Source organism: Arachis hypogaea, chromosome 10 (genome assembly GCF_003086295.3).
Source record: "Arachis hypogaea cultivar Tifrunner chromosome 10, arahy.Tifrunner.gnm2.J5K5, whole genome shotgun sequence".
NCBI lineage: Eukaryota > Viridiplantae > Streptophyta > Magnoliopsida > Fabales > Fabaceae > Arachis > Arachis hypogaea.
In genome coordinates, this window is record NC_092045.1 from 2,407,929 (window position 1) to 2,432,815 (window position 24,887).

At 32.4% G+C, this 24,887-nt stretch overlaps 2 protein-coding genes across 2 annotated transcripts; one reads left to right on the forward strand and one right to left on the reverse strand.

Moving 5' to 3' along the window:
* The first annotated feature begins 6,441 nt into the window (after positions 1-6,441).
* Positions 6,442-9,118, forward strand: LOC112718118 (3-ketoacyl-CoA synthase 15). Its single transcript, XM_025770018.2, has 3 exons — positions 6,442-6,804; positions 7,850-8,434; positions 8,523-9,118. The coding sequence occupies exons 1-3, from the start codon at positions 6,442-6,444 to the stop codon at positions 9,069-9,071; spliced, it is 1,497 nt and encodes a 498-aa protein (XP_025625803.1). The 3' UTR covers positions 9,072-9,118.
* Positions 9,119-10,339: 1,221 nt separating this feature from the next.
* LOC112714583 (L-type lectin-domain containing receptor kinase VII.1) lies at positions 10,340-12,747 on the reverse strand. The gene has a single exon (XM_025766202.2). It carries the CDS (start codon positions 12,596-12,598, stop codon positions 10,526-10,528), a length of 2,073 nt encoding a protein of 690 aa, XP_025621987.1. The 5' UTR covers positions 12,599-12,747; the 3' UTR covers positions 10,340-10,525.
* Positions 12,748-24,887: the final 12,140 nt, after the last annotated feature.

Sequence of the window (24,887 nt, forward strand, 5' to 3'; positions counted from 1 at the left end):
CCAACTTAAACAACTATTATAAATTAAAAGACTTTAAGATTATGAAATAAATTTATATATATATATATATATATTATTAAATTTTATTTATTTATATATTTAATATTAAACTAATCAAATACTCGAGTGGTTTGTGATCTCAAAATTAATATCTAAACTAATTAAAGTTGGGTTTGATAAAGTCTAACCCGATTGTACCTGATTATCTATTAAGTCCAAAACTAATATAATTAATTAGATCGAATTGATTTTAGACGATAAGGGTGGCGAATGGGATGAAATTCGTCGGTCTGACCTGCGTATCCTACCAAAAAAAGCGGGACGGATAAGAAATTTAAAACCGACAAACTTAAAAGCCCATCTAACCTACACCGCCTAATATGTGGACTTTAGCAGGAACGGGGCGGGCTTTTCCAGCAAGTCAGACGTTTTTTTTTAGAGCCGTTTTTTAATAAATTTTTATGATGTTTTTAATATACAAAATGACGAAGATGATAATTAAAGATGTACTAAGTTATATTTTGAATTATGTTTTATGTTTGATTGATTATAAATTTAAAGATGTTTAATTAGATATTTTGGACAATATTTATTTTATTTTAGATAATATTGATTATATTATTTTGTTCCAAAAAATATAGTTTATGATTATATTTATTATGTATTTATAATTATAAAGACTTTAATGTTTGTAAATTTAAAAATTATAATTTTTTATGTTTTTTGAAATTATAAATTTATTTAAATAATTATAAAATTATATATATTATTTAATATTTAATAATTTATAAAAAAAATTAACGGACCACATACCATTAAATAGGATAGGAGAAAAATTTAAGACCATATCACTAGATAAAATAGAATAACTCAACTCACTAAAATGACAGATTTTTGGCAGAACGAGATAGACTTATTATTTTATCGCTCTTAATAATTCAACTGGCTATACCTATAGACAGTTAGACACTCCTAATTATATCTATTACCCTCTAAGGCTCTAAACAGATAGGCCTTTTTTTTTCGGTTTTTTACTTTTTTGTTTTTTTGTTTTATGTTTTTTTTTTTTAAACTTGTTTCATTGCATTTGTTTCCACTTAACATAGTTAGGCCTTGCTTATACATCGACAAAATGCTCAAGGATTATTGCTTCAACATTTACCTAACAGTTTTTTGTTTTTTTCCTTAAGGACGGGGATTCTTAGCTTGTCGCTATCTGTTTGTGAAAATCATCCAATCAAAGGAATCCACATAAATAAAACGAAAAAAGAAAGCCGAAACTGAAATAATTGATATTATTTATTTATTTAAAGAAAATATTGACGAGCTACACAACAAGCTAGTAAAGTCTAGTTTTTATTTCGACTCGATGGGCTGACATAAAATCGTAATTCGTAGAATTGTAAAACAAAATGTAAATATAATTCGTAAATTATACAAATATATATATAAAAAATTATACCATAAAATTAATTTAAGATTAATTCAATATAGTATATATATGAACATATCATAATATGTTTATCAGGATATGAATATGGCCAATTTATCATAAAGCATTGTATGCAGAAACAGAATTAATCATCGAAAACAAAGTTTGAGTATATATGTCATGTACATCGTGTATAACATCAAATGCATTATTAAATCATCTGTCAATATATATGGACATGAATACAAGAATATAATTTCAATATATCAACCAAAAGAGAATTTAATATAATATATTTTTAGAACATTAGAGTAGTAATGCAGAAGAACAATCATGAGGTATGACCTCCTGAGTAACTAAGAACACCACATATAAAAATAGAGCATAAAAGTGAAAAACAACACAACAACAGAATTAGCAAAGCGGTGATTCGACGAGGCTTAGTGGGGACTAGAAAGACAGAAGCATTCATTGGAACAACATTGACGGTGACAAGCAGCAAGCTTTGGCAAAAGCATAAGAGAAGGAAGAGATTGAGTCATCGAGAGATTGAACGAAAACAAAAAAAAAACCTCCCACGATTAAAATTTCAGGAGTCTAAAAGGGACAGAAATAGCACCTAGGGTTTTATCATTCTTCACCACTAATTGAGCTAAAAAACAATGCTTCTCCTCAGTCTGCTTCCTTAGATGCTATACGACAAGAAATCTACGATTCTAGCAAGTCGGCGTTTTTGCTCGGCGATTCTACATAAACGACTACTTTCCAGAACGAAGACTAGAATCGAGACGAGAGAAAGAGATAAACTCGCAAAATCGTGCGATTCAGCGAGTTAAATCACGATTTTGTCTACCTTACTACACAAAACTCTTCCTAGACATGCTCCCTTCAAGAACATATTTTCTCAAAATCAAAATATTTTGAGAAAAATTCTAAACAGTTATGCTAATTACTTTAAAAAACAACAAAATTTTTAATTATATATATATATATATATATATATATATATATTATCTTCATAAAATTGATTAATTTTTATGTTTAATATTTTTATGGTGAATTAATAGAACATACTTATATAACATATTAAATTATTAATTTATTCATTAAGTATGTAGTAATTATAATTGATAGATTTTTTGTTAAAAATCTTATTGTCTTTAAAATAATTATCGGAAATCGTTTAATTTTTTTATATAATTGACTAAATTTATTGTGTAAAAATAGAAAAATATTAATGATTTTTTAATTTATTCTTATTTATAAAAATTAAACGGAAGGTATATATTTTTTAATTTTTTATTATTATTTAAAAAAATTATTAAAATATTATATTATTAGAATTATGTTAAGTTTTATGTGCAATCAATTTAAATTAACTATCATAATTCATATTTTATTATTAATAAAAGAAGTGTATATTTTGTTTTATAATAGATAATAAAAAAGTTATCACAATATTTTATCTAAAATAGATAAAATAAAGGTTTAATTACTCTACTGGTTCTATAATTTTGCAAAATTTTTAATTAGGTCCTTATAATTTTTTTAATTGAGTCCTTGCACCAAATTCTTTTTTTTAATTGGTCCCTACACTTTTTTTCCCTTTTATTTGGGTCTCTATACTATTTTTTTTAGTTAGGTCCCTATAAAATTAAGCCAATTAGGCAATTACTACTAAGAGGGATCTAATTTAGAAAAAAAATTAGTGTAAGAACCCAATTAAAAGAAAAAAAAATATAAGGATCTAATTGAAAATTTCGTGAAACTATAGGGATCATGATAGTAATTAAATCTAAAACAAATACAAATGTTTATATCAACTAACCATGTAGATATAACATCAAAAATTCAAATTTTAACATTTTGGAATAACTAATAATAAATAGATAAGACTGATAATAACAATTAGCGATGTCATTCTTATTAATATGTATCTCTTTTATTTAATTTCTATAAGTAAAATCAATTTAAAAATTACTAATATTTCTCAATTCTTACACAATAAATTTAGCTAATGTATATGAAAAGGTAACAAAAATAGAAAAAAAAATCATAAACTGTATTTGACAATTATTCCGAAAGATGACGAAGCCCCTAATGAAAAATCTGTCAATCCTAGTTGTCATTTAATGGACATATCCGCTGATTAATGTGTCATGTAAGTAAGCATGTTTTGTTAACTTAAGAGAGATAATTAATGAAAGAGCTAACAAATCTCACAAAGTTACAGATTAAAAACTAAAAAAAATTTTTCGCAGACAGTTTTTGATTATTAAAAAATATTTTTAAGTTCCTGTCGTTCTTAAAAGTTGGATGGATCAGTTCCTCTGTCCAAATGCCTCCGTTAGATCTAACGGAAAAGGCGGATGTGGCTCCCGTAATGCTTGTCACTCGTACGCGTTGCCTGGCAAACTTCCCTCTCATACGTACGCGCGCCACGCGTCGCCATGAATTATCCACTTTGCATACTTTTTTCCATTTCTTTCAAGTCATTCTTTTTTTCAAAACTTTAAATCACTCAAACAAATATATCAAGGCATTGAATAGGAGAAAAGTAAATTAAATTTAGCAATTTAGGATGCTTAGCGTTTGAAGCATCAAACATAAGTTTAATTTTTTTGAAAGTTTCACTTTTTTAGTTTGGCTATTTTTTATTCTTCTGAATGTAAACGTGATTCTGCTCTTCAACCCAAATTTAGCCAAAGGTAAAAATGATAGCTTTTACATTTAAATTTTCACGTTAGATTGAAATTTATTTTCTATTTCCCAATTTTGTCCTTCATTGTTTATATGATTAATTTTGTTACTTTTTTATAATATTTTTTCTTTAGTACTCTCTCATGGATATTATTATTCTTTACAGAATTCTTATTTTTTTTGTTTATATATATTTTTTACCTATTATTTTTTTTATAGAATAATAATAGTAAAATTATAGCATACTAAAAAAGAATACTAAAGAATACTAAAAATATCTATATAAAAATATCATAAAAAATTTAGATTTATTTCCATCACTATCAAAATAACTATTTAATTTTTATTATTTTTAGTATTTTCTTTTATAATTATAATTCTCGTATACTATATTTTAGTGTAATTTTTTTATAATATAAATTATGATCTCATTAAAAAAGATAAATTAAATAAAAAAATTAATCATAAGTAATAATATAATCATAAACATTGGATTCTAAAATTATATTAAGAATAAGATTATTGAGAGTATTGAAATAAGAATACGATGTAAAAGAATACTAAATTAACATTTTGATGTCAAAACTCGCAATGTAAGGTTATGATGATGCAAAAAATAATAAAGAAAAAAAAGTCGACAAAAAATGTTACTGACAGTAACTTTTAACTTTGAGAGCGGTTTCATCATTGTAACTTTCCTTAATCATGTAGAGGCTGTATCATTCTTACTTTTCTCCTATTTGATATCTTGATATGTTTGTCTGAGTGATTTAAAGTTTTGAAGGTAAAAATGACTTGAAAGAAATGAAAAAAAATATGCAAAGTAGAGAATTCATAAAAAAAAGGATTTACTGAATTCATGGCGACGGGTATGGGTGATAAGCATTACGGGAGCCACGTCAAATTTTTTGGATGGGCCTGACGGAGGCATTTGAATGGAAGGACTGATCCGTCTAACTTTAAAAGACGTCACTAACTTAAAAGTATTTTTCAATGGTCAGAAACAAAAATGTCCGCAGAAAAAAATGTCAAAGACCTATTTGTCCTTTACTAAAAGAAGAAATTGTTGAAACCTCGTGGTCCTTAGGAAAAATTGTCATGGTTTTTTTTTTTTGGTCATGAAAAATTGTCATGGTTGGAATAAGTATTCACTCAAATATTTTTCTTTTGGTCCAAATTAATAGAAAGTTGCAATGGGCTACTGCATGCTTCACTCACAAGTCCAAAGGGCAGTCCTAGATTTTATTGGGCTAATTTTTCTTAACATATTTTGCTTCCAAAAAGCTTCAAAAAAATATCCTAAAACCTTCACGAAAATACAAAAGAAGGATTGATACCACCTAGTGGGAAGAAAAAAACCCAAGCGTTCAGAAGGAACAGTTAGTTGATAAAAAATAAAAGTGTTTTAAAAATATATATAATAATGGATTTAGTAGTTAACTTTTGTATATACTAAATACTTTTCAATGATTAATAAGAGAGAATGACATGAAAGACGATAGCTAAACATCAAATAAAAAAATACATAATAAAAATAGATAATAGGCCAGATAATAATAAATCATAGATTATAATTTTGGTTAAATCTTATTTGATTATTTATTTAAGTTACTCAAATTTCTTTTTCTAAAAATACTAGTTTAACATATCATATTTAGACATATACATACAAAATTTAGTGAGATTCATAAATAATTGAGGAGTGTTAGGAGTCAGTAACTTTTGTGATTTATAACCATTAAGTAGTTATTAATGATGTTTTTAATGGTGTGAAATTTCTTCCAAATAGTGTGGAGTTACTCACTTTTCTTTTGCTGGCCATACTGGCCAGAATTTAATAAAGTTGTTGGCCCTATACTTTTTCTTATTGAAATTAGTACAAGCATGCATGCATAGTGTAGTACAGAGCAATAATGATTTGTGTTATAATAAACTTATAATACCATATTTTAATTGAATAATAATGGAATTATAATTGTTAAACATAGTATGTTAATTAATAATTAGTCTTACCATAATTGCATACAAATTCAATGGTGCTGCAAATCTGCTTGTCTTACGCATTCATGCACAATTGATGTATGTCCCTATTCTATTTGCATGCTCCGTAAAATCCTTATCATAACTTATTATACCATCTACCATCTATAAATATGTATATCAAATCAACCTTTTTTTCCGTCCAATATTTTTCACATGTTGCTTATGTATTTCTTACTTATTAATTATTCTTCACTCTCAAGTCTCAACAATACTCATTATCATCAACTTGTTGCATTAAAACTATAATAACTTGTTTTCAAGTCCCTATGTCAAAAGAAAATGAGGAGTTTTCGACAGAGATTGTGCAGAATGGTGGATCTCTGTCATTCTCAGTGAGAGTGAGGCCTAGAATGCCAGATTTTCTAAGTTCAGTGAACCTAAAATATGTGAAATTGGGTTATGGATACCTCATTACTCATCGTCTCTACTTGTTAATGATGGTGGCACCACCACTCCTTGCTGCTTTCGTTGCTCATCTTGGAAACTTCTTCACTTGGCAACATCTCTCTCATCAGGCTCTATTCATCTCACCACTCTTCTTCTTCCTCCTCTATCTATATATTGACTTCACTCCTCGCTCTACCTATTTGCTTGATTTCGCATGTTTTCGCCCTCCAAATCAATACAAGGTACTCAATGTCAACTCCCCTTTAGATTTTCAATAAATTTTTTTTGAAAAAGTATAGGTAGACAATAAAAATATTAAACAATGTAAACAATAAATTTATCAGATGTTCATTTACGAATGGTTATTTTAATATTAAAATTTAGATGATTAATTTAGAGATATAGTGTGTTTTTATTTAATTGATGATTGTTTATGTTATTCAAAATAGTAGTTGTTTAGTTAACACTTCTCAACTTTTTTTTATATAATGTGACTAGAAATCTATGAAACACTGACAGGTGACACAGACACATATATGACACCATACAAGATAGACAAATATATTAATTTTATTTTTTTTAAGACATAGAAACACAATATATATATTAATATAAAATAAATTTTTAATATTTTATAGATATTGAAATACAAACTAATATTAAAATAAATAAGAGTATATTTGTTTTTTTATAAAAAAATATTTATTTATTTTAAATGTTATAAAAATTAATTTTTGTAATAATTTTTTTAACAATTCTTTAGAATAATTTTTTATTATTAAATATTTTTTTTATTTTTTTGAATTGTATAAAGTATTTTAAATAATTTTTTGTTTTAATAAATAATAATATATATTATTATTTCAAAACTCGTTTTAAGAATATAAATTAATAATAAAATTGGGGTGAAAATTCAGCTGCAATCGACTTCACGTAAAGTTGATATGATTTGACTAAATTTTCATCTAACAACTCTTAAATATCAATTTCACATAAAGTCGACTTCGTCTGAGTTTTCACCTAAAATTGGACATGCGTGATATAAGATGGTATTTGAGTGTCTTCGAATTTTTTTAATTTTTGATTAAAATACGGTTGAATATAAAAAATATACATGTACAACCAATGTCGAATAAATATCATGTTTAAAATATATCGTATTTCAAACATACGAACAAGACAATTCAACAAAGTGTCCGTGATTTTGATAGCTTGTAACAAGTAACAAACTTGAAGCTAGTAACATATCATTATTGATAGTTTGTTTGGTTTTGACATTGTTTGCAGGTGTCAAAGGCAGAGTTCATTGAATTAGCTAGAAAATCTGGGAATTTCAATGATACTACCATTGAGTTTAAAGAACGAGTTCTTAAGAAATCCGGCATAGGCGACGAGACCTACATGCCAAAGGGAGTTTTCCGGCCCGGTTATAGAACCTCGTTGAAGGATGGGCGAGAAGAGGCATCCATGGTGATGTTTGGAGCAGTTAAGGAAGTTCTTTGTGCCACAAAAGTAAGACCAAATGATATCAAAATCCTTGTAGTAAACTGTGGAATACTAAATACCACCCCATCTCTCTCATCAATGATCATAAACCATTTCAAGCTTAGACATGATATACACAGCTTTAACCTCGGCGGCATGGGCTGCGCCGCCGGTGTCACAGCCATTGATCTAGCTAGAGACCTTCTTGATGCATATCCAAGCAGTTATGCCCTTGTAGTTAGCACTGAAGTTGTGAGCTCTTCATGGTACACTGGCAATGACATTGACATGCTTATTCCCAATTGCTTCTTTAGAATGGGGGCTGCAGCCGTTATGCTATCCAATTTTCGTCTTCATAGATGGCGCGCCAAGTATGAACTCAAACAGGTAAATATTTTACACAGTCGTGCAATCAGATTTCGCTGTATTACTTTTAGAATATCTTAAATAATGATATTATGGAGATTGTATGTAGTTGGTGAGAACTCACAAGGGAATGGACAATAGAAGCCACAAAAGTATACACCAAAGGGAAGATAGTGAAGGAAGGAAGGGCATTTCGGTAAGCAAAGATGTAACTGAAATTGGAGGGCATGCATTGAAGGCTAACATAACCACATTAGGCCCTCTGGTGTTACCGGTTTCAGAGCAGCTTCATTTCTTCACTAACTTGCTCTTCAAGAAAAGGAAAACAAAGCCGTACATACCGGATTACAAGCTCGCATTCGAGCACATGTGCATCCAGGCCACAAGCAAGAAAGTTCTGGACGAGATTCAGAAGAATTTGGAGCTGACTGAGGAGTACATGGAAGCGTCGAGGAAGACGTTGGAGCGATTTGGAAACACTTCTAGCAGCAGCATTTGGTATGAACTGGCATACCTTGAGTTTAATTCAAGGGTGAAAAGGGGTGATCGTGTTTGCCAGATTGCATTTGGATCTGGATTCAAGTGTAATAGTGTTGTTTGGAAGGCTCTAAGGAATGTTAAAACACCAAAATGTTCTCCTTGGTTTAAGGATGAATGACTGAGGAATCATCCCACAAATACATGCAAAGATTTAATAGAGATTTGATTTGGAGTTTTAGTTTGTTGGTAAAATAAGATCATCCAAATGATTTTAATATGTTATCAAGTTATCTTCTAACAATTTTCTAGGTTAAACATGCTATCACTGTAAGAATTATGAGATAGAAAATATTTGATACCAATTTTCAGACTAAACTTTAGACTGCACCTAGTTTTATGTATCAATACATCAAGTTTAATCCATCATTAGATTGCCAATTGCATCATACATTAAGAGGAACATGATATTTTAGGGACATATTCCCCACCATTTTATGTGTCAGAATATATTAGGATTAATTAGGATTTATTAGAATTATTTAGTTTTATTTGAATATTTATTATAGAATATTACGTTTTTATTATTACAATTCTCTTAATATCTATAAATACTTTTTTATATTATATCATCTTAGATAACTTGAATATACTCAATAACACACAAATCTTTTTTCTATTGTTCTCTCTTACCGTTATAATATGGTATCAAAGTCATGGTATCCTCCTTGAAGAGGATAGTTTTTTTAAAAAAAAAAAAGTTTGTGTGTCTATTCAAGTTGTGTAGAATAATACAATATAAAAATATATTTATAGGTGCTAAGAGAATCATAATAATAAAAACGTAATATTATATAATAAATATTTAGATATATTAAATAATTCTATCGAATGTTAATTCATCTTAATATATTCTCGACATTATGAATGAATAGTACATGGTTTTGACCACCCTAGGATACCCAAAACCTGAGGCAGAGGAAGGATGAAAAGAAAAATGAAAAGGCATAAAGCACATGGTTACCAAACACAAGATCTTAGATTAGATCTAACACACAAGAATAACTAACAATTAATAATTGTAATAGTGGGTAGTGTTAATCACTTAATCCTATATTGCTCCAATATAAATAAATAATCAATGTAAACAAAAGTTTTATTTAGAATGAAATCAGAAACAGTTTTCTGGTACAGGAGCATTCACCATTGGGGGTGGTAGAATTTGGTCATCCAACACAAAACTTAAAAGTATGCTGCACTAATGCTCTATGGATGGAAAGACAGAAATTATAGGTGCAGACTAAGCAAAAATTTTCACCTAACAGCAATCTTAAGACAGCATAAAAATAAATAAATAAAACATTGTGCTTATTTTGCTTCTTTACGTTAACCAAAGAAAGGCTAAACATTCCTCATCATCATGTAATATGAAAAAAATTGACAGCCGGATTTCTAAAGTGTCCTCAATAATATAATCAAGGAGTTTAAAAAGAATTACTAGATCACAATCATATGTTCATCAATTCATTTATGCTCTGATACATTATTTACATCAATCATATAATGTGATAAAATGGATCAAAAAATTCATCACCTAAACACATCATCTCCATAATTGCATTGATGGGAAAAGATTCATCTACCCTCAACTACAGATTTAGACCAAGTAAGAGACATTGAAGAAGTATTAGACTGGCGAATATCTTGAAATGTTGGGTGTGTTGAATAGCTAAAATAATTAGAATACTCAGCAAAAATATCCCCAGATTTCAACTTTAGAAGCAAACAAGTATCCACATTCTCATTCTCTGATTCTTCTCCTCCCTCATTGTTGTTCCCTTCTAAAATACTCACAACTTGTCTCATGTTTGGTCTTGATTTTGGTTCAGGGTATGCACACAACAATCCCAACTGAAGAACCTTCTCAACTTGTTGCAGATTGAAGTCTCCTTTAGCTCTTAACCTCTCATCAAGTGCATTCATTAGTTCCCCTTTAACCATTAGTCCCCACACAAACTCCACAAGAGGTGCCTTACCTTCTTCCATAGGCCTCCTTCCACACATGATCTCTAAAATCAAGATTCCAAACATGTACACATCCGTTCGAGTCGAGGCTTGTCCGGTTTTGATCACTTCTGGAGCCATGTAACCAACTGTTCCAACCAACTTTGTTGTGCTAGCAACTTGGCCATGGCTATGCATTCTTGCTAATCCAAAGTCTCCAAGCTTTCCATTCATATCCTTATCAAGTAACACATTGCTGGCTTTGATGTCCCTATGCAGAACTTGTTCTTCCCAACCTTCATGCAAATACAACACAGCAAAGGCCACATCTTTGATGATTCTTATTCTCTCTTCACAGTTTAGCATCATGCTCTCATCACAAAACACTCTCTTATCCAAACTCCCATTATCCATGTATTCATAAACTAACAAGAAATTTCCCATGTCTTTCTTGCACCATCCTCTCAGAGCAACCAAGTTTCTCTGCTTCAATCTGCCAAGGCTTGAAATTTCTGCTAGGAACTCTCTCACGCCGTCGTTCTCTTGTGATATTCGCTTCACGGCCACCTCTGCGCCGCCTCTTAGAACACCCTTGTAGACCTTACCATTGCCACCAACTCCAATCACATTTTCCTCACAGAATCCCTTTGTTGCTGACTCAATTTCTTCATATGTCATTCTGTGTGGCCAATACTCTAACTCCCAATCTTCCATTTCCATTCTCTTCCTTTCAAGCCTTCTCTTTCTCCGAATCAAAAACATTGCAAGCAAAACAAAGACACAAACAACAGAGAAGATACCTACTGTGAACCCTGCAACAAACCCCTTTGACTTGAAAATTGAATCCTTTGGAAGAACAAAAGAGGGCAAACCAGTAGTAATTAGTTCTTCACTTAATGAAAAATTAGTGTTGCTAAAACTCCAAGCAAGAATCTTGTGACTCTCAACTAATTGCCCTGTGGAACTGGTAAATCCAACAAACATCTCATCTACAAAAACTTGAGACAAGTTAAGAGAAACATTGAACAAAGGTTTCATAGGCCTTTTCATACCAACCTTTGCCATGGTAACATTGAGCAAAGAATCCTCATATTCAATCCAAACTTGGTAGTTCTCACCATTGTTGAGCTTCAATTCCTTGAAAGAATCATGATCTTCATCTGGCCAATACCCTGCATCATGAGATGCAACAGAGGTGAGAGAGTTTATGTCAACTCCAACATGGTTGGCGCTTATGTCATCAAACTCCTGGTTCTTGAACACATCAAACTCAACACCAAACACATGGTTGCTTGAATTTCCATTGTTGGTGAAGTTGAAGAGCCCTAGATTCTGAGAAGCAGTGCTTGTACCATGGAATATGCCAGTGACTGGTGTGAAGATGAAGACAAATCCATGGCCAGGAAGAGTGTCCTTAAAAGGTGCCATGGAGAATATAAAGGAAGTGGAAAAAGGGTAGACATAGGAAGAAGAATTTGACTTCTTGGTTTGGATCTTCTTATGGTAAAGTGCACGACCAACTGAGAAAGTTTGGTGATGTGTGAGGGTTAGGATTCTTGAGTCAATGGTTGCATTCCCATACAGCAACACATCAGAGGAGTTGAAGCCATTGAAGACAAAATCAGTGGCAGATATTGAGCTCAAAAGAACAATAACTGATACAAGAAATGGTGGAAGAAGCTGTGAGTTCATGTGCTTCATCATCTTGGTTCAGAACAAGAGAAGAAAATTGAAGAAAATCATGTGTGAGAATAGAAAGGAGCCTTTTGGATTTGAAGTTTCCTCAGTCAAATAATGAAATAGTGTTGGGTTGTAAGTTGTAACCATGGATTAATTAATGGATTTTTTTTTAATATAAATTATGAAAAATATTTATTTTTTAAAAATTTATTTTTGAATTTTATTTATTAAAATATATATTTATTTTTTTATTTGGACAAATTCGTCACACTTTATAGCGAATTCTATAAAAGTTAGTAACTAAATATAAAAAATGTACATTTCGATAAAATAAAACTGGAAACTAAATTTAGTAAAATAAATATTTTTTATAATTTATTAAGGAAAAAAAATTCATTAATTAACCTTTGTATAATGACGTTTTGTGAGTTGACAATTGACAAAGGAGAATTAAATGCTAAACAAGATTTGTGTGAATGAGTATCCCATACTAGAACCAAATTTTAGTTCACCAGTGGAATTTAACCTCGTTGACTTTTACAATAATAATAATTTTTATTATAATTTATTTTCTTTTAATATATTTTTCATTCATATCAAATAACACGCATGTTATAGTCACCAAAAAAAAAAAAATAACACGCATGTTATAATGTTTCTTTTTCGTTTGATTTTCATTAAACTATTAATAAACCGTTGATTTCTTAAAATTAAAAAAGATTCAACGATAGATAATATAAACTAAAATTAAATAATGTTCCCAATGGCGGTAACGCTATTTTAATAAACATAACCGTGAGGTGACAGCTAAGAATTTATGAGTGGGGTACATCGGGGCAGGTAGCTTAGCTAAGTTTACGTCAATGGCTTAACTCACTCGTCTTTATTTTTTATTTTTTTATTTATTTACTCTTTAATAGTTTTTTTTCGTTATTTTTGCGTGAAGTTATCGTAATTTTTGTATTTTTTTTATTCTCTCGTGGTAGTTTCATCTACATTTTTTTTCATATTAGTTTTATCTGTATTTTTTATGTTAGTTTCGTCTGCATTTTTTTCAGATAGCGGCAGTTCTATAAGTGGCAGTTTTATTCTGCACTTTCTTCAGACAAGCGGCAGTTCCGTTTGCGCTTACTTCATACAAGCAGCAATTCTGTCTGCGCTTCAGATAAGCTGCAGTTCCATTTGCGCTTTCTTTCCTCAGTTCCGTCTGCACCCGTTTTATCAATTTATGCAAAAAAAAATTCTCCTTATTTCATTGCACTTGAGTTTGAGGAGAATGTTAGAATATAATTAGGATAAATTAATATTATTTAGTATATTTGAATATTTATTATAAGAGATTACGTATTTATTATTACGATTCTATTAGTACCTATAAATACCTTTTTATGTTGTATCTTTTTAGACAACTTGATTACATTCAATAACACACAAATCATTTTTCTAATTTAATCTCTTGTTTCTAACCATTATAATGGTTAAATAGTTAAATTTACAAATAATTAATAATTCAATATAATTTAATCTTAATGAGATAACTAATATCAAGTTTACATAAATGTTTTTTTTATCAAAGATAAAAAATTTAAACTCTTAACTTCTTAATTGAGTATAAAAAAATTATATCATTTAAACTATAATCTATTAACAGTTATGATAAACGTTTACTCATGAAAATAAAGAAGAATTTTATTGACTTTAAAAAATGACTACTTCTAGTATTCTACATTCACCGATACACTTTTTAAAATAAATTTTAACAATTAACAAAAATATTAACACCAGGTATTAACTATTTTTCACCTATAAAAATAGTAAGAGAGTATTGACTTCTTATTAACAAATTTAAAAATAAATCGTATACCAAATAAAAGATTTTGTTAACAAAATGCTTGTTAAAAATACAAGAATATTAATTATTTATAAATAAAAAATTATATTATTGTATTCTTAACAAATGCACCTAGCTAAAACATAAATAAAATCTAAAATCTTTAAATTAAATAATTTTTTCTTTGCTATACCCTATTGAAGAATGGGCCTAGAATTATAATGGGAACTGCACAAGGTTGAAGGTTTTGACTAGAAGAAAACGGAGACAAAGAAAACACGGCATCCATAGTCCATATTCAATGCAAACTTTCACTCTCCAAACTCCATGACTCCTCCTTGTACGGAAGGATTACGACACGTTTTGTGGATTTTTTAAATTTTTGTGCATTAACAATATAAAATAATTTTATAGGTATATTTAATTATATAATGTAAAAATAATTATTTTTTATATTAATTATATAAATAATTATTTAAAAAATAAATGTGATTATCCAATACTCTACTATTAAATGTAAAGAAAAAATTAGAATAACTATTAAAAATATTACTAAAAATAATTTAAAAAAATTAATTATTGTCTCAAATATTGTATATACATAAAAAACACAAATAATTTAAAACAAAAGGAATAATAAATAAACCGCCACATTGTTTTCCCAATTTACTATAAATGTCTGACTTTTTTCTATATGTCTGCGCCGTAATAGAAATTTTTTGTCGATGGTTGATTTCTTTTGCCAGATCATGATTCATGAATGAATTGTCAATAATAAAATATAGTTGATGCTTTTCCCACCTCAGTTTATGAATATGATTTACAAGTTGCAATTAGAGCTGTCAAATTAAATCCTAATCTTATAAGGGATGGTCTTAAGTCTTAATTTTTTCAGCCCAATGTTCGAAATATATAAAAAAAAATCTGATAAGTCCTAATTTTAATCAGATTCTAAAAATAATTATAGTTCAATTAAATATATTAAATCATTTAATTCTTTTATTAAATATCGAAATTACATATGAATATGAAGTATCTTAATATAAAAGATGACATTTTATTTTATTTATTTATTTTTTATTTCAGACTTAAAAGACAGCATTTAATCAGAACTGATTGTCAAGGCTTTGTTGATGTTCATATCTTCAAAAAGTTTTGACAAATAATCTTCAAAAGAAAGAAATAATATTTTGGCTCTTCAAAAGTAAATTTAATTTAATGAAATATAACAAATATAACTAAAAATCCTTTTGGACTTGAAAAAAAAAAATCCTTTTGGAGAAAATCCTTTCCTTTTTTTGGTCAGCGGAAAAAAATCCTTTTTTTTTTGTTTTTCACGGTATCCCCCAGCTCGGCAGGCCAAGGAACTAATCCGCCACGGTACTGAGCTCCATTTAAGGGTTTTGCCGCTGGCCAATAGGTTGGAAAAAAAAAATCCTTTTATGTTGTTCTTTTTTCTCTTCTCTTGTTGGGCCTAAACTTTTTCTTTTGTTATTTTAATTTTTATCTTGGGTCTACCAAAAAGCCCAAAACATAGCTAGAGCCCAAAAATTTTACCCACTGGGCAAATGGCTAATAAATTTCAAGCCCTATTGACCAAAAATAACAAAATCCCCACCGTCCCGCCCAAAAACAAAAATGAAGCAATGAACAAGCACGTGAGGAGTGTTATATTAGGGAGACATTAATGATTAATCATTGATATAAGTTCCTTAATTAAGTTTGGTCTATAATAAACTTAACTTAGTGGCTCCTATTAATTAGGCACACTTTAAAATTGCTGCATCAATAAATCATTGAGTTGGGTATGGTGATACATTATACTGATACCGGAACATGATGAGCTGTATGATGCAAATGCGTTCAGAAATGAAGTTGCTTAATTGCTTCAAAAGATATAGTCGGTGGTGTCATAAAGATTAAAGAGAGAAATTAATCTCATAATATCATATACATTGGTACTACTCCATAAATAGAAATAGAAGGATAACACTTTTCTGGGGAGGAAGGTTTTCTCATACATATATTTCTTTTTACTTCTAAGTTCTGATACCAAATAGTCACCAAAAAAAAAAAAAAAATTCTGATACCAAATTAAATAATGGATTACTTCTAATTTTTATATTAAATTAAATAACTCTATATTCAGGCAAATTAAAATACATAAAATAATTAATTTGCAGCTAATCCATCCGATAAAAAAAACAAAAAAAAATGATTTGTCTTCAAATAAATATATTAATTTGCAGAGTTTGTTTAAATGATTAATTATTTATAATCAGATGGAATAATGGAATTTTTGGACACTAAAGTATATTTTGCTTCTCAATGATCCATGATTCGGTTCCTTATGAATCATGGCAAATAAAAATTTGAACTAATGACTAAGAATTAAATTTTTTATTAGTTAAATAATAATTATATTTATATTTAAATATTTTTAAAATATTCTTTTTTGAAAGTTTATTTTTGTCCTTTTTGTTTCTTTTTTGTGTATGAAAAAAATGTGTACTGATTTTTCTTATCATTGTTAACTTGGAAATAATTGAATTTCATCATCTAGTCAAAGTTGCATGAGCCTGAATTAAAATAAGAATAACCATCCATGCATGCATGCATTAAATAAACAAATAAATTAAGAGAGTATAAAACCTTTAATTTCCCTTCCCTAAATATTTGGTTAGCAATACCCTTAAAATAATTTTGTAATCAAGTCCAAGTTTAAAACTGTAGATTAGTTATCCCCATGATGTTTTTTAGATAGTTTATTTTCTATGCTGAATTCATCTAAATTATTTTATATATAATTCTTTTTATAGTTCTGTTACAATTTGTTTTACACTTGTTTAAAACTAAAATATATCATTCTTTTATGCTGAATTCATCTAAATTTTTATATAAAAACCTATTAACCATAAAATTTTATCTTATTGATTAATTTCATACGTTAGATATTATTTCGAGATGTTACCTAAAACAAAATATAAAAAATGGACCTTTAAATTAGATTCAGACCACTTGAAAATTGCTCATTCATTTATATTTTTTTCAGTGATACAGTTTTTTACACAAAATTTCAATCTCTAAGTCAATAAAATTTTTTGTAGAATATAATTAAAAATGGATTGCATAATACCTAAAGTGTAGAGGTATTTATAGTAGAGACAAGTAAGTTAATTTTGGAGATAACCTCTATATATAGTAGGCAATTTTTTTTACTCATTAATTAAAGAGGAATGTTAGGGGTAGTAACTTTTTTTATTTGTAGTTATCAAGTAATCATTAATGATATTTTTAATGGTGTGAGATTTTATCCAATAGTGTGAGATTACATGCAACCAGAATTTAATAAAGTTGCTGGACCTTAGACTTTTTCTTAATTAAATTTAGATTATAACATAAATAAAAAGACTTTGTTAGGTAAACAATAACTTTTATGAACAATGAGCTTTAAAATTGGCCCAACAAAATAAAAATACACTACACCTCCAAATTACCCACCTAAATCTTAATATTAGAATAATCATCTACACATCTAATAAATTGAACATTAAATATATCCATTGTTCACATTATTTAATATTTTCATTATCTACCTATACTTTTTCTAAATAAAATAGCAAATAAACAATCATATTCACGGGTATTAACTTTTTTCTTTTCCCATTTTCATAAATTTAAAATGTAGAGAGATGAATAATACGAGATCTTAGAGAAATTGACCTATTATTCAAAACGAAATTAAAGATGGTTTGGTGTCATAATAATTATGAGAATGGCATGGTTTTCAACTTATTCACATGCCACACATTCAGACGAGTTATGGAAGGTAACTTCCTTAGAGATGCATGGTTCAGGAACATATGTAATTAATGATCATAAATATATGACAAATTCATATCACAATCCAGGGTTTAATTGCGGGGGGTCTCTTCCTACAATTGACATCCTATTCTTCAATTTATTGTTGGTAGTGAAATTAAAAGTTTTAAAGTTGGACACTCATTATTATGAAAGTCCTATGCTCTGAAAAGGTTATAAATTTAAAATATTTGATAATAAAAAAAATTAATAAAAAATAGTTAATTTTTTTATTTAAATAATAATAAAAGTTAAATAAAACAAATTTTAACTTTTTTTTCCTCCTTAGTATTATCCGTTGAAAAATTATTCTTCACTCAAATTTAATTTAACGAGAAATTAAATAATTTTAAGGGTGAACACAGGTCGATTTGGTTCAAATTTATGGTAAAATTAAAATCGAACCGATCAAGATATAATTGGTTCAGTTTGATTCGGATTTATATTTTTTGTACATGTATGCAAACTGATACGTCATCCTTATCCTCGGTCGCCTGAAAAGCTCGCCACGTGAGCAAATAAGCTCGGCCCCGCATTAGCTGCCCGATAATCTCGACACGAAAGCAGGCAGGAACGGCCTCACCCATTTGAAAATAAGAGACGTGCTCAACAAACCTAATCACCAAAAACAAAATATCAAACCTAACCTACAAGCTAGGACCTATCCACAGTAAACGGTCAAACAACTCATATAAAGCCGAGATAATATCTTCGGCTAAGACTCAGGTTCTATTCTCAGTTTTCATATTCATTTAACTACTCTCACTCACTATCACTAACTTGAGCATCGGAGTATCTTTTGCAGGTATTCCTGCCGCGGTGTTTGGTCCTGGCCGACGAACAGCTCTTCCACTTTGCTGTCAGCTTGCTCGGAAGTGCTCAAGCTCGGCCACCCCAGTAATCGGACAAATCACTTGGCGCCCACCGTGGGGCAGAATACATCTAACCCCACTTTTTCCTTCGTTCAGTCTTCTACTCTATTTTGCAGGATTCCTAATCCTCGAACATGGCTGACAAGGAAAGTCCGCAACTCACACAGGATGAGCTCCTGGCCCGAATCGCCGAGCTTCAGGCGGAAGTACGAAGGATAGCCGAGCTATCAACACAGAATAATGGAAAAAGCTCCAAAGGCTCGGCCCAAGGCACCACAGATCCCTTAAACATCATCCCACCGAAGGAGAAGCTTACCCTCGACAACCCCTTCTCCGAGGAGATCACAAATTACCAGATGCCAAAGAACTTTACGTTACCCACCGCACTTGAACCGTATAAGGGGTTCGGAGATCCCCGAGCCCACGTGAAGAAGTTCCAATCAATGATGTTCTTCAACGGTCCTAATAATGAACCCGTTCTCTGCCGAGCATTCCCCACTTATCTCGATGGTGCTGCATTACTCTGGTTTTCTAAACGTTCTGCAGGTTCAATTTCCTCCTTTGAAGATCTAGACAGGTCATTTATTGATTACTTTGCCGCATCAAGGATATATGTGCACGAATCAGATTATCTCGGCACCATCAAACAAGGTCAGCACGAGAGCTTGAAGGACTACATGACCAGGTTCGCGGACGCCACTATGGAGATCTAAGATCTGGACCCTGCCGTCCACCTGCATGCCCTCAAGGCTAGCCTTAGGCCCGGCAAATTCCGGGAGACCATTGCTATAACAAAACCAAATACGCTAGAAGAGTTATGGGAAAGGGCAGCAGGTCAAATGGAGATCGAAGAACTCTGCGAGGCCCAAAAATCTGACAAACAACCACATCGGAGAGATGAAGAAAGAGCTTTCAGATCACCAGGCAACAGAGATACTAAGAAGCCTTCCAAACTCACACCGAAATACAACACATATACCAGATTCAATACCAAGAGAGAAAACATCATCAGAGAAATTCTCAACGCCAAAATCATAAAGCCACCAGCTCGAGCAGGGAACTACTAGGATCAAAGGTTCGTAGATAGGACAAAGCATTGTGCCTTCCACCAGAAGTTCGGCCACACCACGGACGATTGCATTGTCGCAAAGGACCTCCTAGAAAGGCTGGGGCGCCAAGGTATTTTGGACAAATATGTCGAAAGCCGGAAGGTCAGAAGAGGAAACTCAAACAGGGAGGAGAACAAACAAGCAGTGGCGGACAATAACAAAAAAGAGCGGACAACTCCTGATCCACCAAGAGGAATCATTAGCCACATATCGGGAGGATTCGCAGGCAGAGGTGAAACAAGCTCGGCTAGAAAACGAAGTTATAGGGCGATGCTGGCAATCGAGGGAACTCTGCAGCCAAAGAAGGAGGAGGACCCAGATGTCACAATATCCTTCAGTCAATCAGACTTCAGATCGGCAAGCCTTAACCTTGACGACCCAGTGGTGATTTCCATCCAGGTTGGAGAACTGTTGGTAAGAAAAACACTACTGGACCCAGGTAGTAGTATTGATGTTTTATTTTATTCAACATTTAAAAAGATGAAGCTATCAGAAAAACTAATACAACCCTCATCGGGAGAGCTAATCGGGTTCTCCGGAGAAAGGGTCCCCATCATGGGGCACATATGGCTGACGACCACAATGGGAGAGATCCCTATGTCGAAATCCATCGATATTCAATACCTAATAGTAGACTGTTATAGCCCTTATAATATTATAATTGGGAGACCCGCCTTGAATATATTCAAAGCAGTAGTGTCCACATTACACCTGTGCGTTAAGTTTCCAGTGCAGGAAAACAGAATAGCAACATTATACGCTGATCACCAAGAAGCTCGGCAGTGCTACAATGCTAGCCTAAAGCAAACCCAAACAAAACAAGAAGCTCGGCCCCAGGTTCAAGCAATCCACAATTCTGCCGACACAGCGACACTAGCTAACTTCGACCCGAGAGAAGACATCGGCGAAAGACCTCGGCCAATGGACAACCTTCAACAAATAACACTAATGGCAGATGACAAACATTACACATACATTGGAGAAGCATTAGAAGGGGAAGGCCGAGCAAGACTCATGCACATACTGTGCTAGAACGCCGACCTATTCGCATGGACACTAGATGACATGCCCGAAATAAGTCCGGAGGTCATCTACCACAAGCTAGCAATCGACAAAACAGTCTGACCAGTGGCACAGGAAAAAAGGAACCTCGGAGAGGAGAAAAAACAAGCAGCACTCGAAGAAACCAAGAAGCTCCTCAACGCAGGTTTCATCAGAGAAATTCGCTTCACCACATGGTTGTCCAACGTGGTAATAGTAAGAAAGAACTCAGGTAAATGGCGCATGTGCGTCGACTTTACAAACTTAAACAAAGCTTGCCTTAAAGATGCATATCCATTACCTTGCATTAATAAATTAGTTGATAACGCTTCTGGTTTCAAAGCCTTGAGTTTTATGGATGCATACTCTGGTTATAACCAGATTCTGATGCACCTAGAGGACCAAAGCAAAACAGCTTTTATAACAGAACATGGAAATTTTTGTTACAAGGTAATGCCTTTTGGCTTAAAGAATGCATGTGCGACATATCAAAGGCTAATAGACAAAGTATTCCAACAGCAGATAGGCCGCAATATGGAGGTTTATGTAGACGATATGGTAGCAAAAACACCTATGCAAGGGTCACACTGTGATGACTTGGTAGAAATTTTTAAACAAATCCGAGCATATAACATGAGACTCAATCCGAACAAATGCGCTTTTGGAGTCCAAGGAGGGAAGTTCCTTGGGTTCATGCTAATATCGCGAGGTATCAAAGCCAACCCAGAGAAATGCAATGCAGTGCTGAACATGACAAGCCCAAAGACAGTAAACGAAGTCCAACAACTAGCAGGGAGCATAGCCACCCTGTCACGTTTTCTACCCGCCGTGGCAAACCGATCTTATCATTTTTTCCAGACATTCTCCAAAGGCAAAAAATTCACATGGACAGACGAATGTGAAAGCTTATTTATAGAACTCAAATAGCTATTAACATCACCACGAATCCTCCAGAGACCTGAGGCAGGTAAACCGTTGTGTTTATATTTATTAGTATCTAACCATGCTATAAGTTCAGTATTAGTAACAGAAACAGGAAGGAAGCAAAACCCAGTATACTTCATCAGTAGGGTACTGCAACCAACAGAAACAAGGTACCCGAAGATAGAATAGCTGGCACTAGCATTAATCACCACAGCAAGAAGACTGCAGCATTACTTCCAGAGCCACACAATAATAGTACGAACAGACCAACCATTGAGGCAGATATTAACCAGACCCGAGCTTGCCGGACGATTAATAAAGTGGTCAATCGAACTGTCTAAGTTCGACATTCAATACGAATCGAGAAAGGCTCTGAAGTCAAAAATACTCGCCGACTTCGTGTTGGAGATGACTAATGAGACCCAACACACAACAGCCAGTTGGAGCATGCATGTGGACGGAGCATCAAACAAAGAAGGAAGCGGAGCCGGGGTATTGCTAAAAGAAGGGGAGAAAGTGATAGCCGAGCAATCACTTCAATTCCGCTTCAATGCAAGCAATAACCAAGTGGAATATGAAGCCCTGCTAGCAGAACTAAAGCTCGCCCAACAACTCAGGATACCTCGGATAACAGTCTACTGCGACTCATCACTTGTAGTACATCAAATCAAAGGCGAATACCAGGTAAAAGACCCTTTGTTAGAGAAATATTGGCTCATAACGAAGGATCTAATCTCAAAGTTCAGTAAATTTGATATTATCCATGTAAACCGAGAACGAAATACCAGAGCCGATGTGTTATCCAAGTTAGCCACAACAAGGCAGGCGAAGAACACACCGGCCCTGTGCCAACTAAAACTTGACAAGCCGAGCTTTGAGCAGGACACAATATTAAGCATCATGTAGGTACCAGATTGGAGAACACCTTTCCTCAACTACATCAACACAGGAGCTATATCAGATGATGAGCCGAACCTGCCGCTTTTTCGAAGAAGAGCAAGCTTCTACACCATAGTCAGAAACACACTGTACAGGTGAGGACACTCCCAACCACTCCTCAAATGCATCAGCAATGAGGAAGCCAAAGATGTCATGGCAGAAACACATGAGGGGTGTGCGGTAACCACATCGGCGGCCGAGCATTGGCGGCAAAGATACTGCGAACAGGATATTATTGGCCGACGATAAAAAAAGGACTGCATCTCGAAAGTCAAGGCATGTGATAACTGTCAAAAACACGCCACCCTCTTAGATACCCCGGCTGAGGAGCTCCACACCATAGAGGTAAGCTGGCCTTTCGATAGGTGGGGATTAGATATCCTCAGACCTTTTCCGAAAGCGCCAGGTCAGGTAAAGTTCCTCTTAGTATCAATAGACTATTTCTCTAAGTGGATAGAAGCACAACCACTGGCACATATAACGGCAGCAAAAGTGCAATCTTTTTTATGGAAAAACATTATATGCAGATACGGTATCCCAAGAGAGACAATCTCGGATAACGGGAGACAATTTATAGATCATAAGCTCGCTGCCTTTCTAACAAATTTTAACATCAAACATCACTTCAGCTCAGTAGAGCACCCGCAAACTAACGGACAAGTTGAATCTGCTAACAGAATTATCTTGCAGGGATTAAAGAAAAAGCTCGGCGAGGCTAAAGGAGAGTGGGCCGACCTGATTCCAGAAATCCTATGGAGTTACAATACCAGCATTCAATCTGCCATAGAAGAAACTCATTTCAAGCTGGTATATGGCGCAGAAGCACTTATCCCAGTAAAGGTCAGCATCCCAACATTAAGGACTGAGCTTTATGATCAATCGAATAATTTGCAAGCTCGGGCAGCCGAGTTGGATCTTATGGAAGAAGAAAGAAACATTTCAGCCATAAGGCAGCAAGCCAGAAAATAATACATAGAGCGAAGACATAACAAAAGAGTAGTTCATAGGTCTTTCAACAACGGAGACCTCGTACTCAAACAAACAGAAAAAGCCCGAAAACCTCCGGCACATGGCAAGTTAGCAGCAAATTGGGAGGGACCTTTCTGAGTTCTTCAAAATCACGGAAAGGGGGCTTACAAGCTAGAAACCCTTAAAGGAGATCAACTTCCGGGAACATGGAATGTCTCCTCACTAAGGGAATACCAATCATGACACATGCTTCAAATACGCGAATGATGGTCCTCTTTTTCCCCTTCGAAGGTTTTTTTCCAAAAGTACATGGGTTTTACTCGGAGAGGGTTTTAACGAGGCCGGACGCCACAAATCATCATACCAGCGTACCTTACATTACAAATCAAAACATTTTTTATCTTGACAATCAGTAAACGTTCAAAATAATCTGAGCTTCATACTCGGAAGTCAAAATGCGCATACCGAGAATATTACTCGGAAAAAATACAAACAAATAAAACAAACATCAAGTTATCCAAGCGAATCCTAAGGGATCACTCCACCATAACCCTTATATTAGAGCAACTGCTCTCCTTATTAACAATCTGACCAAATGAGAAATGGCTGCGGCCATCGTCAATACATACACACAATTGTTATCACAACACAACATATCATTCTCATAACTTTGCGAAAATATCATATTTTATAAAACTAAAACAGTCATTGTCAAGCCGAGCTACATACTTGGAAACCAAAATATCACCACCGAGGATAATACTCGG

Excerpts from the sequence above, each read along its gene's own strand:
- LOC112718118 (XM_025770018.2), top strand. The coding sequence starts at position 6,442 with ATGTCAAAAGAAAATGAGGAGTTTTCGACAGAGATTGTGCAGAATGGT. Across the intron at positions 6,805-7,849 it reads GCCCTCCAAATCAATACAAG|GTGTCAAAGGCAGAGTTCAT; the intron begins GTACTCAATGTC and ends CATTGTTTGCAG. Across the intron at positions 8,435-8,522 it reads CCAAGTATGAACTCAAACAG|TTGGTGAGAACTCACAAGGG; the intron begins GTAAATATTTTA and ends GATTGTATGTAG.
- LOC112714583 (XM_025766202.2), bottom strand. The coding sequence starts at position 12,598 with ATGATGAAGCACATGAACTCACAGCTTCTTCCACCATTTCTTGTATCA.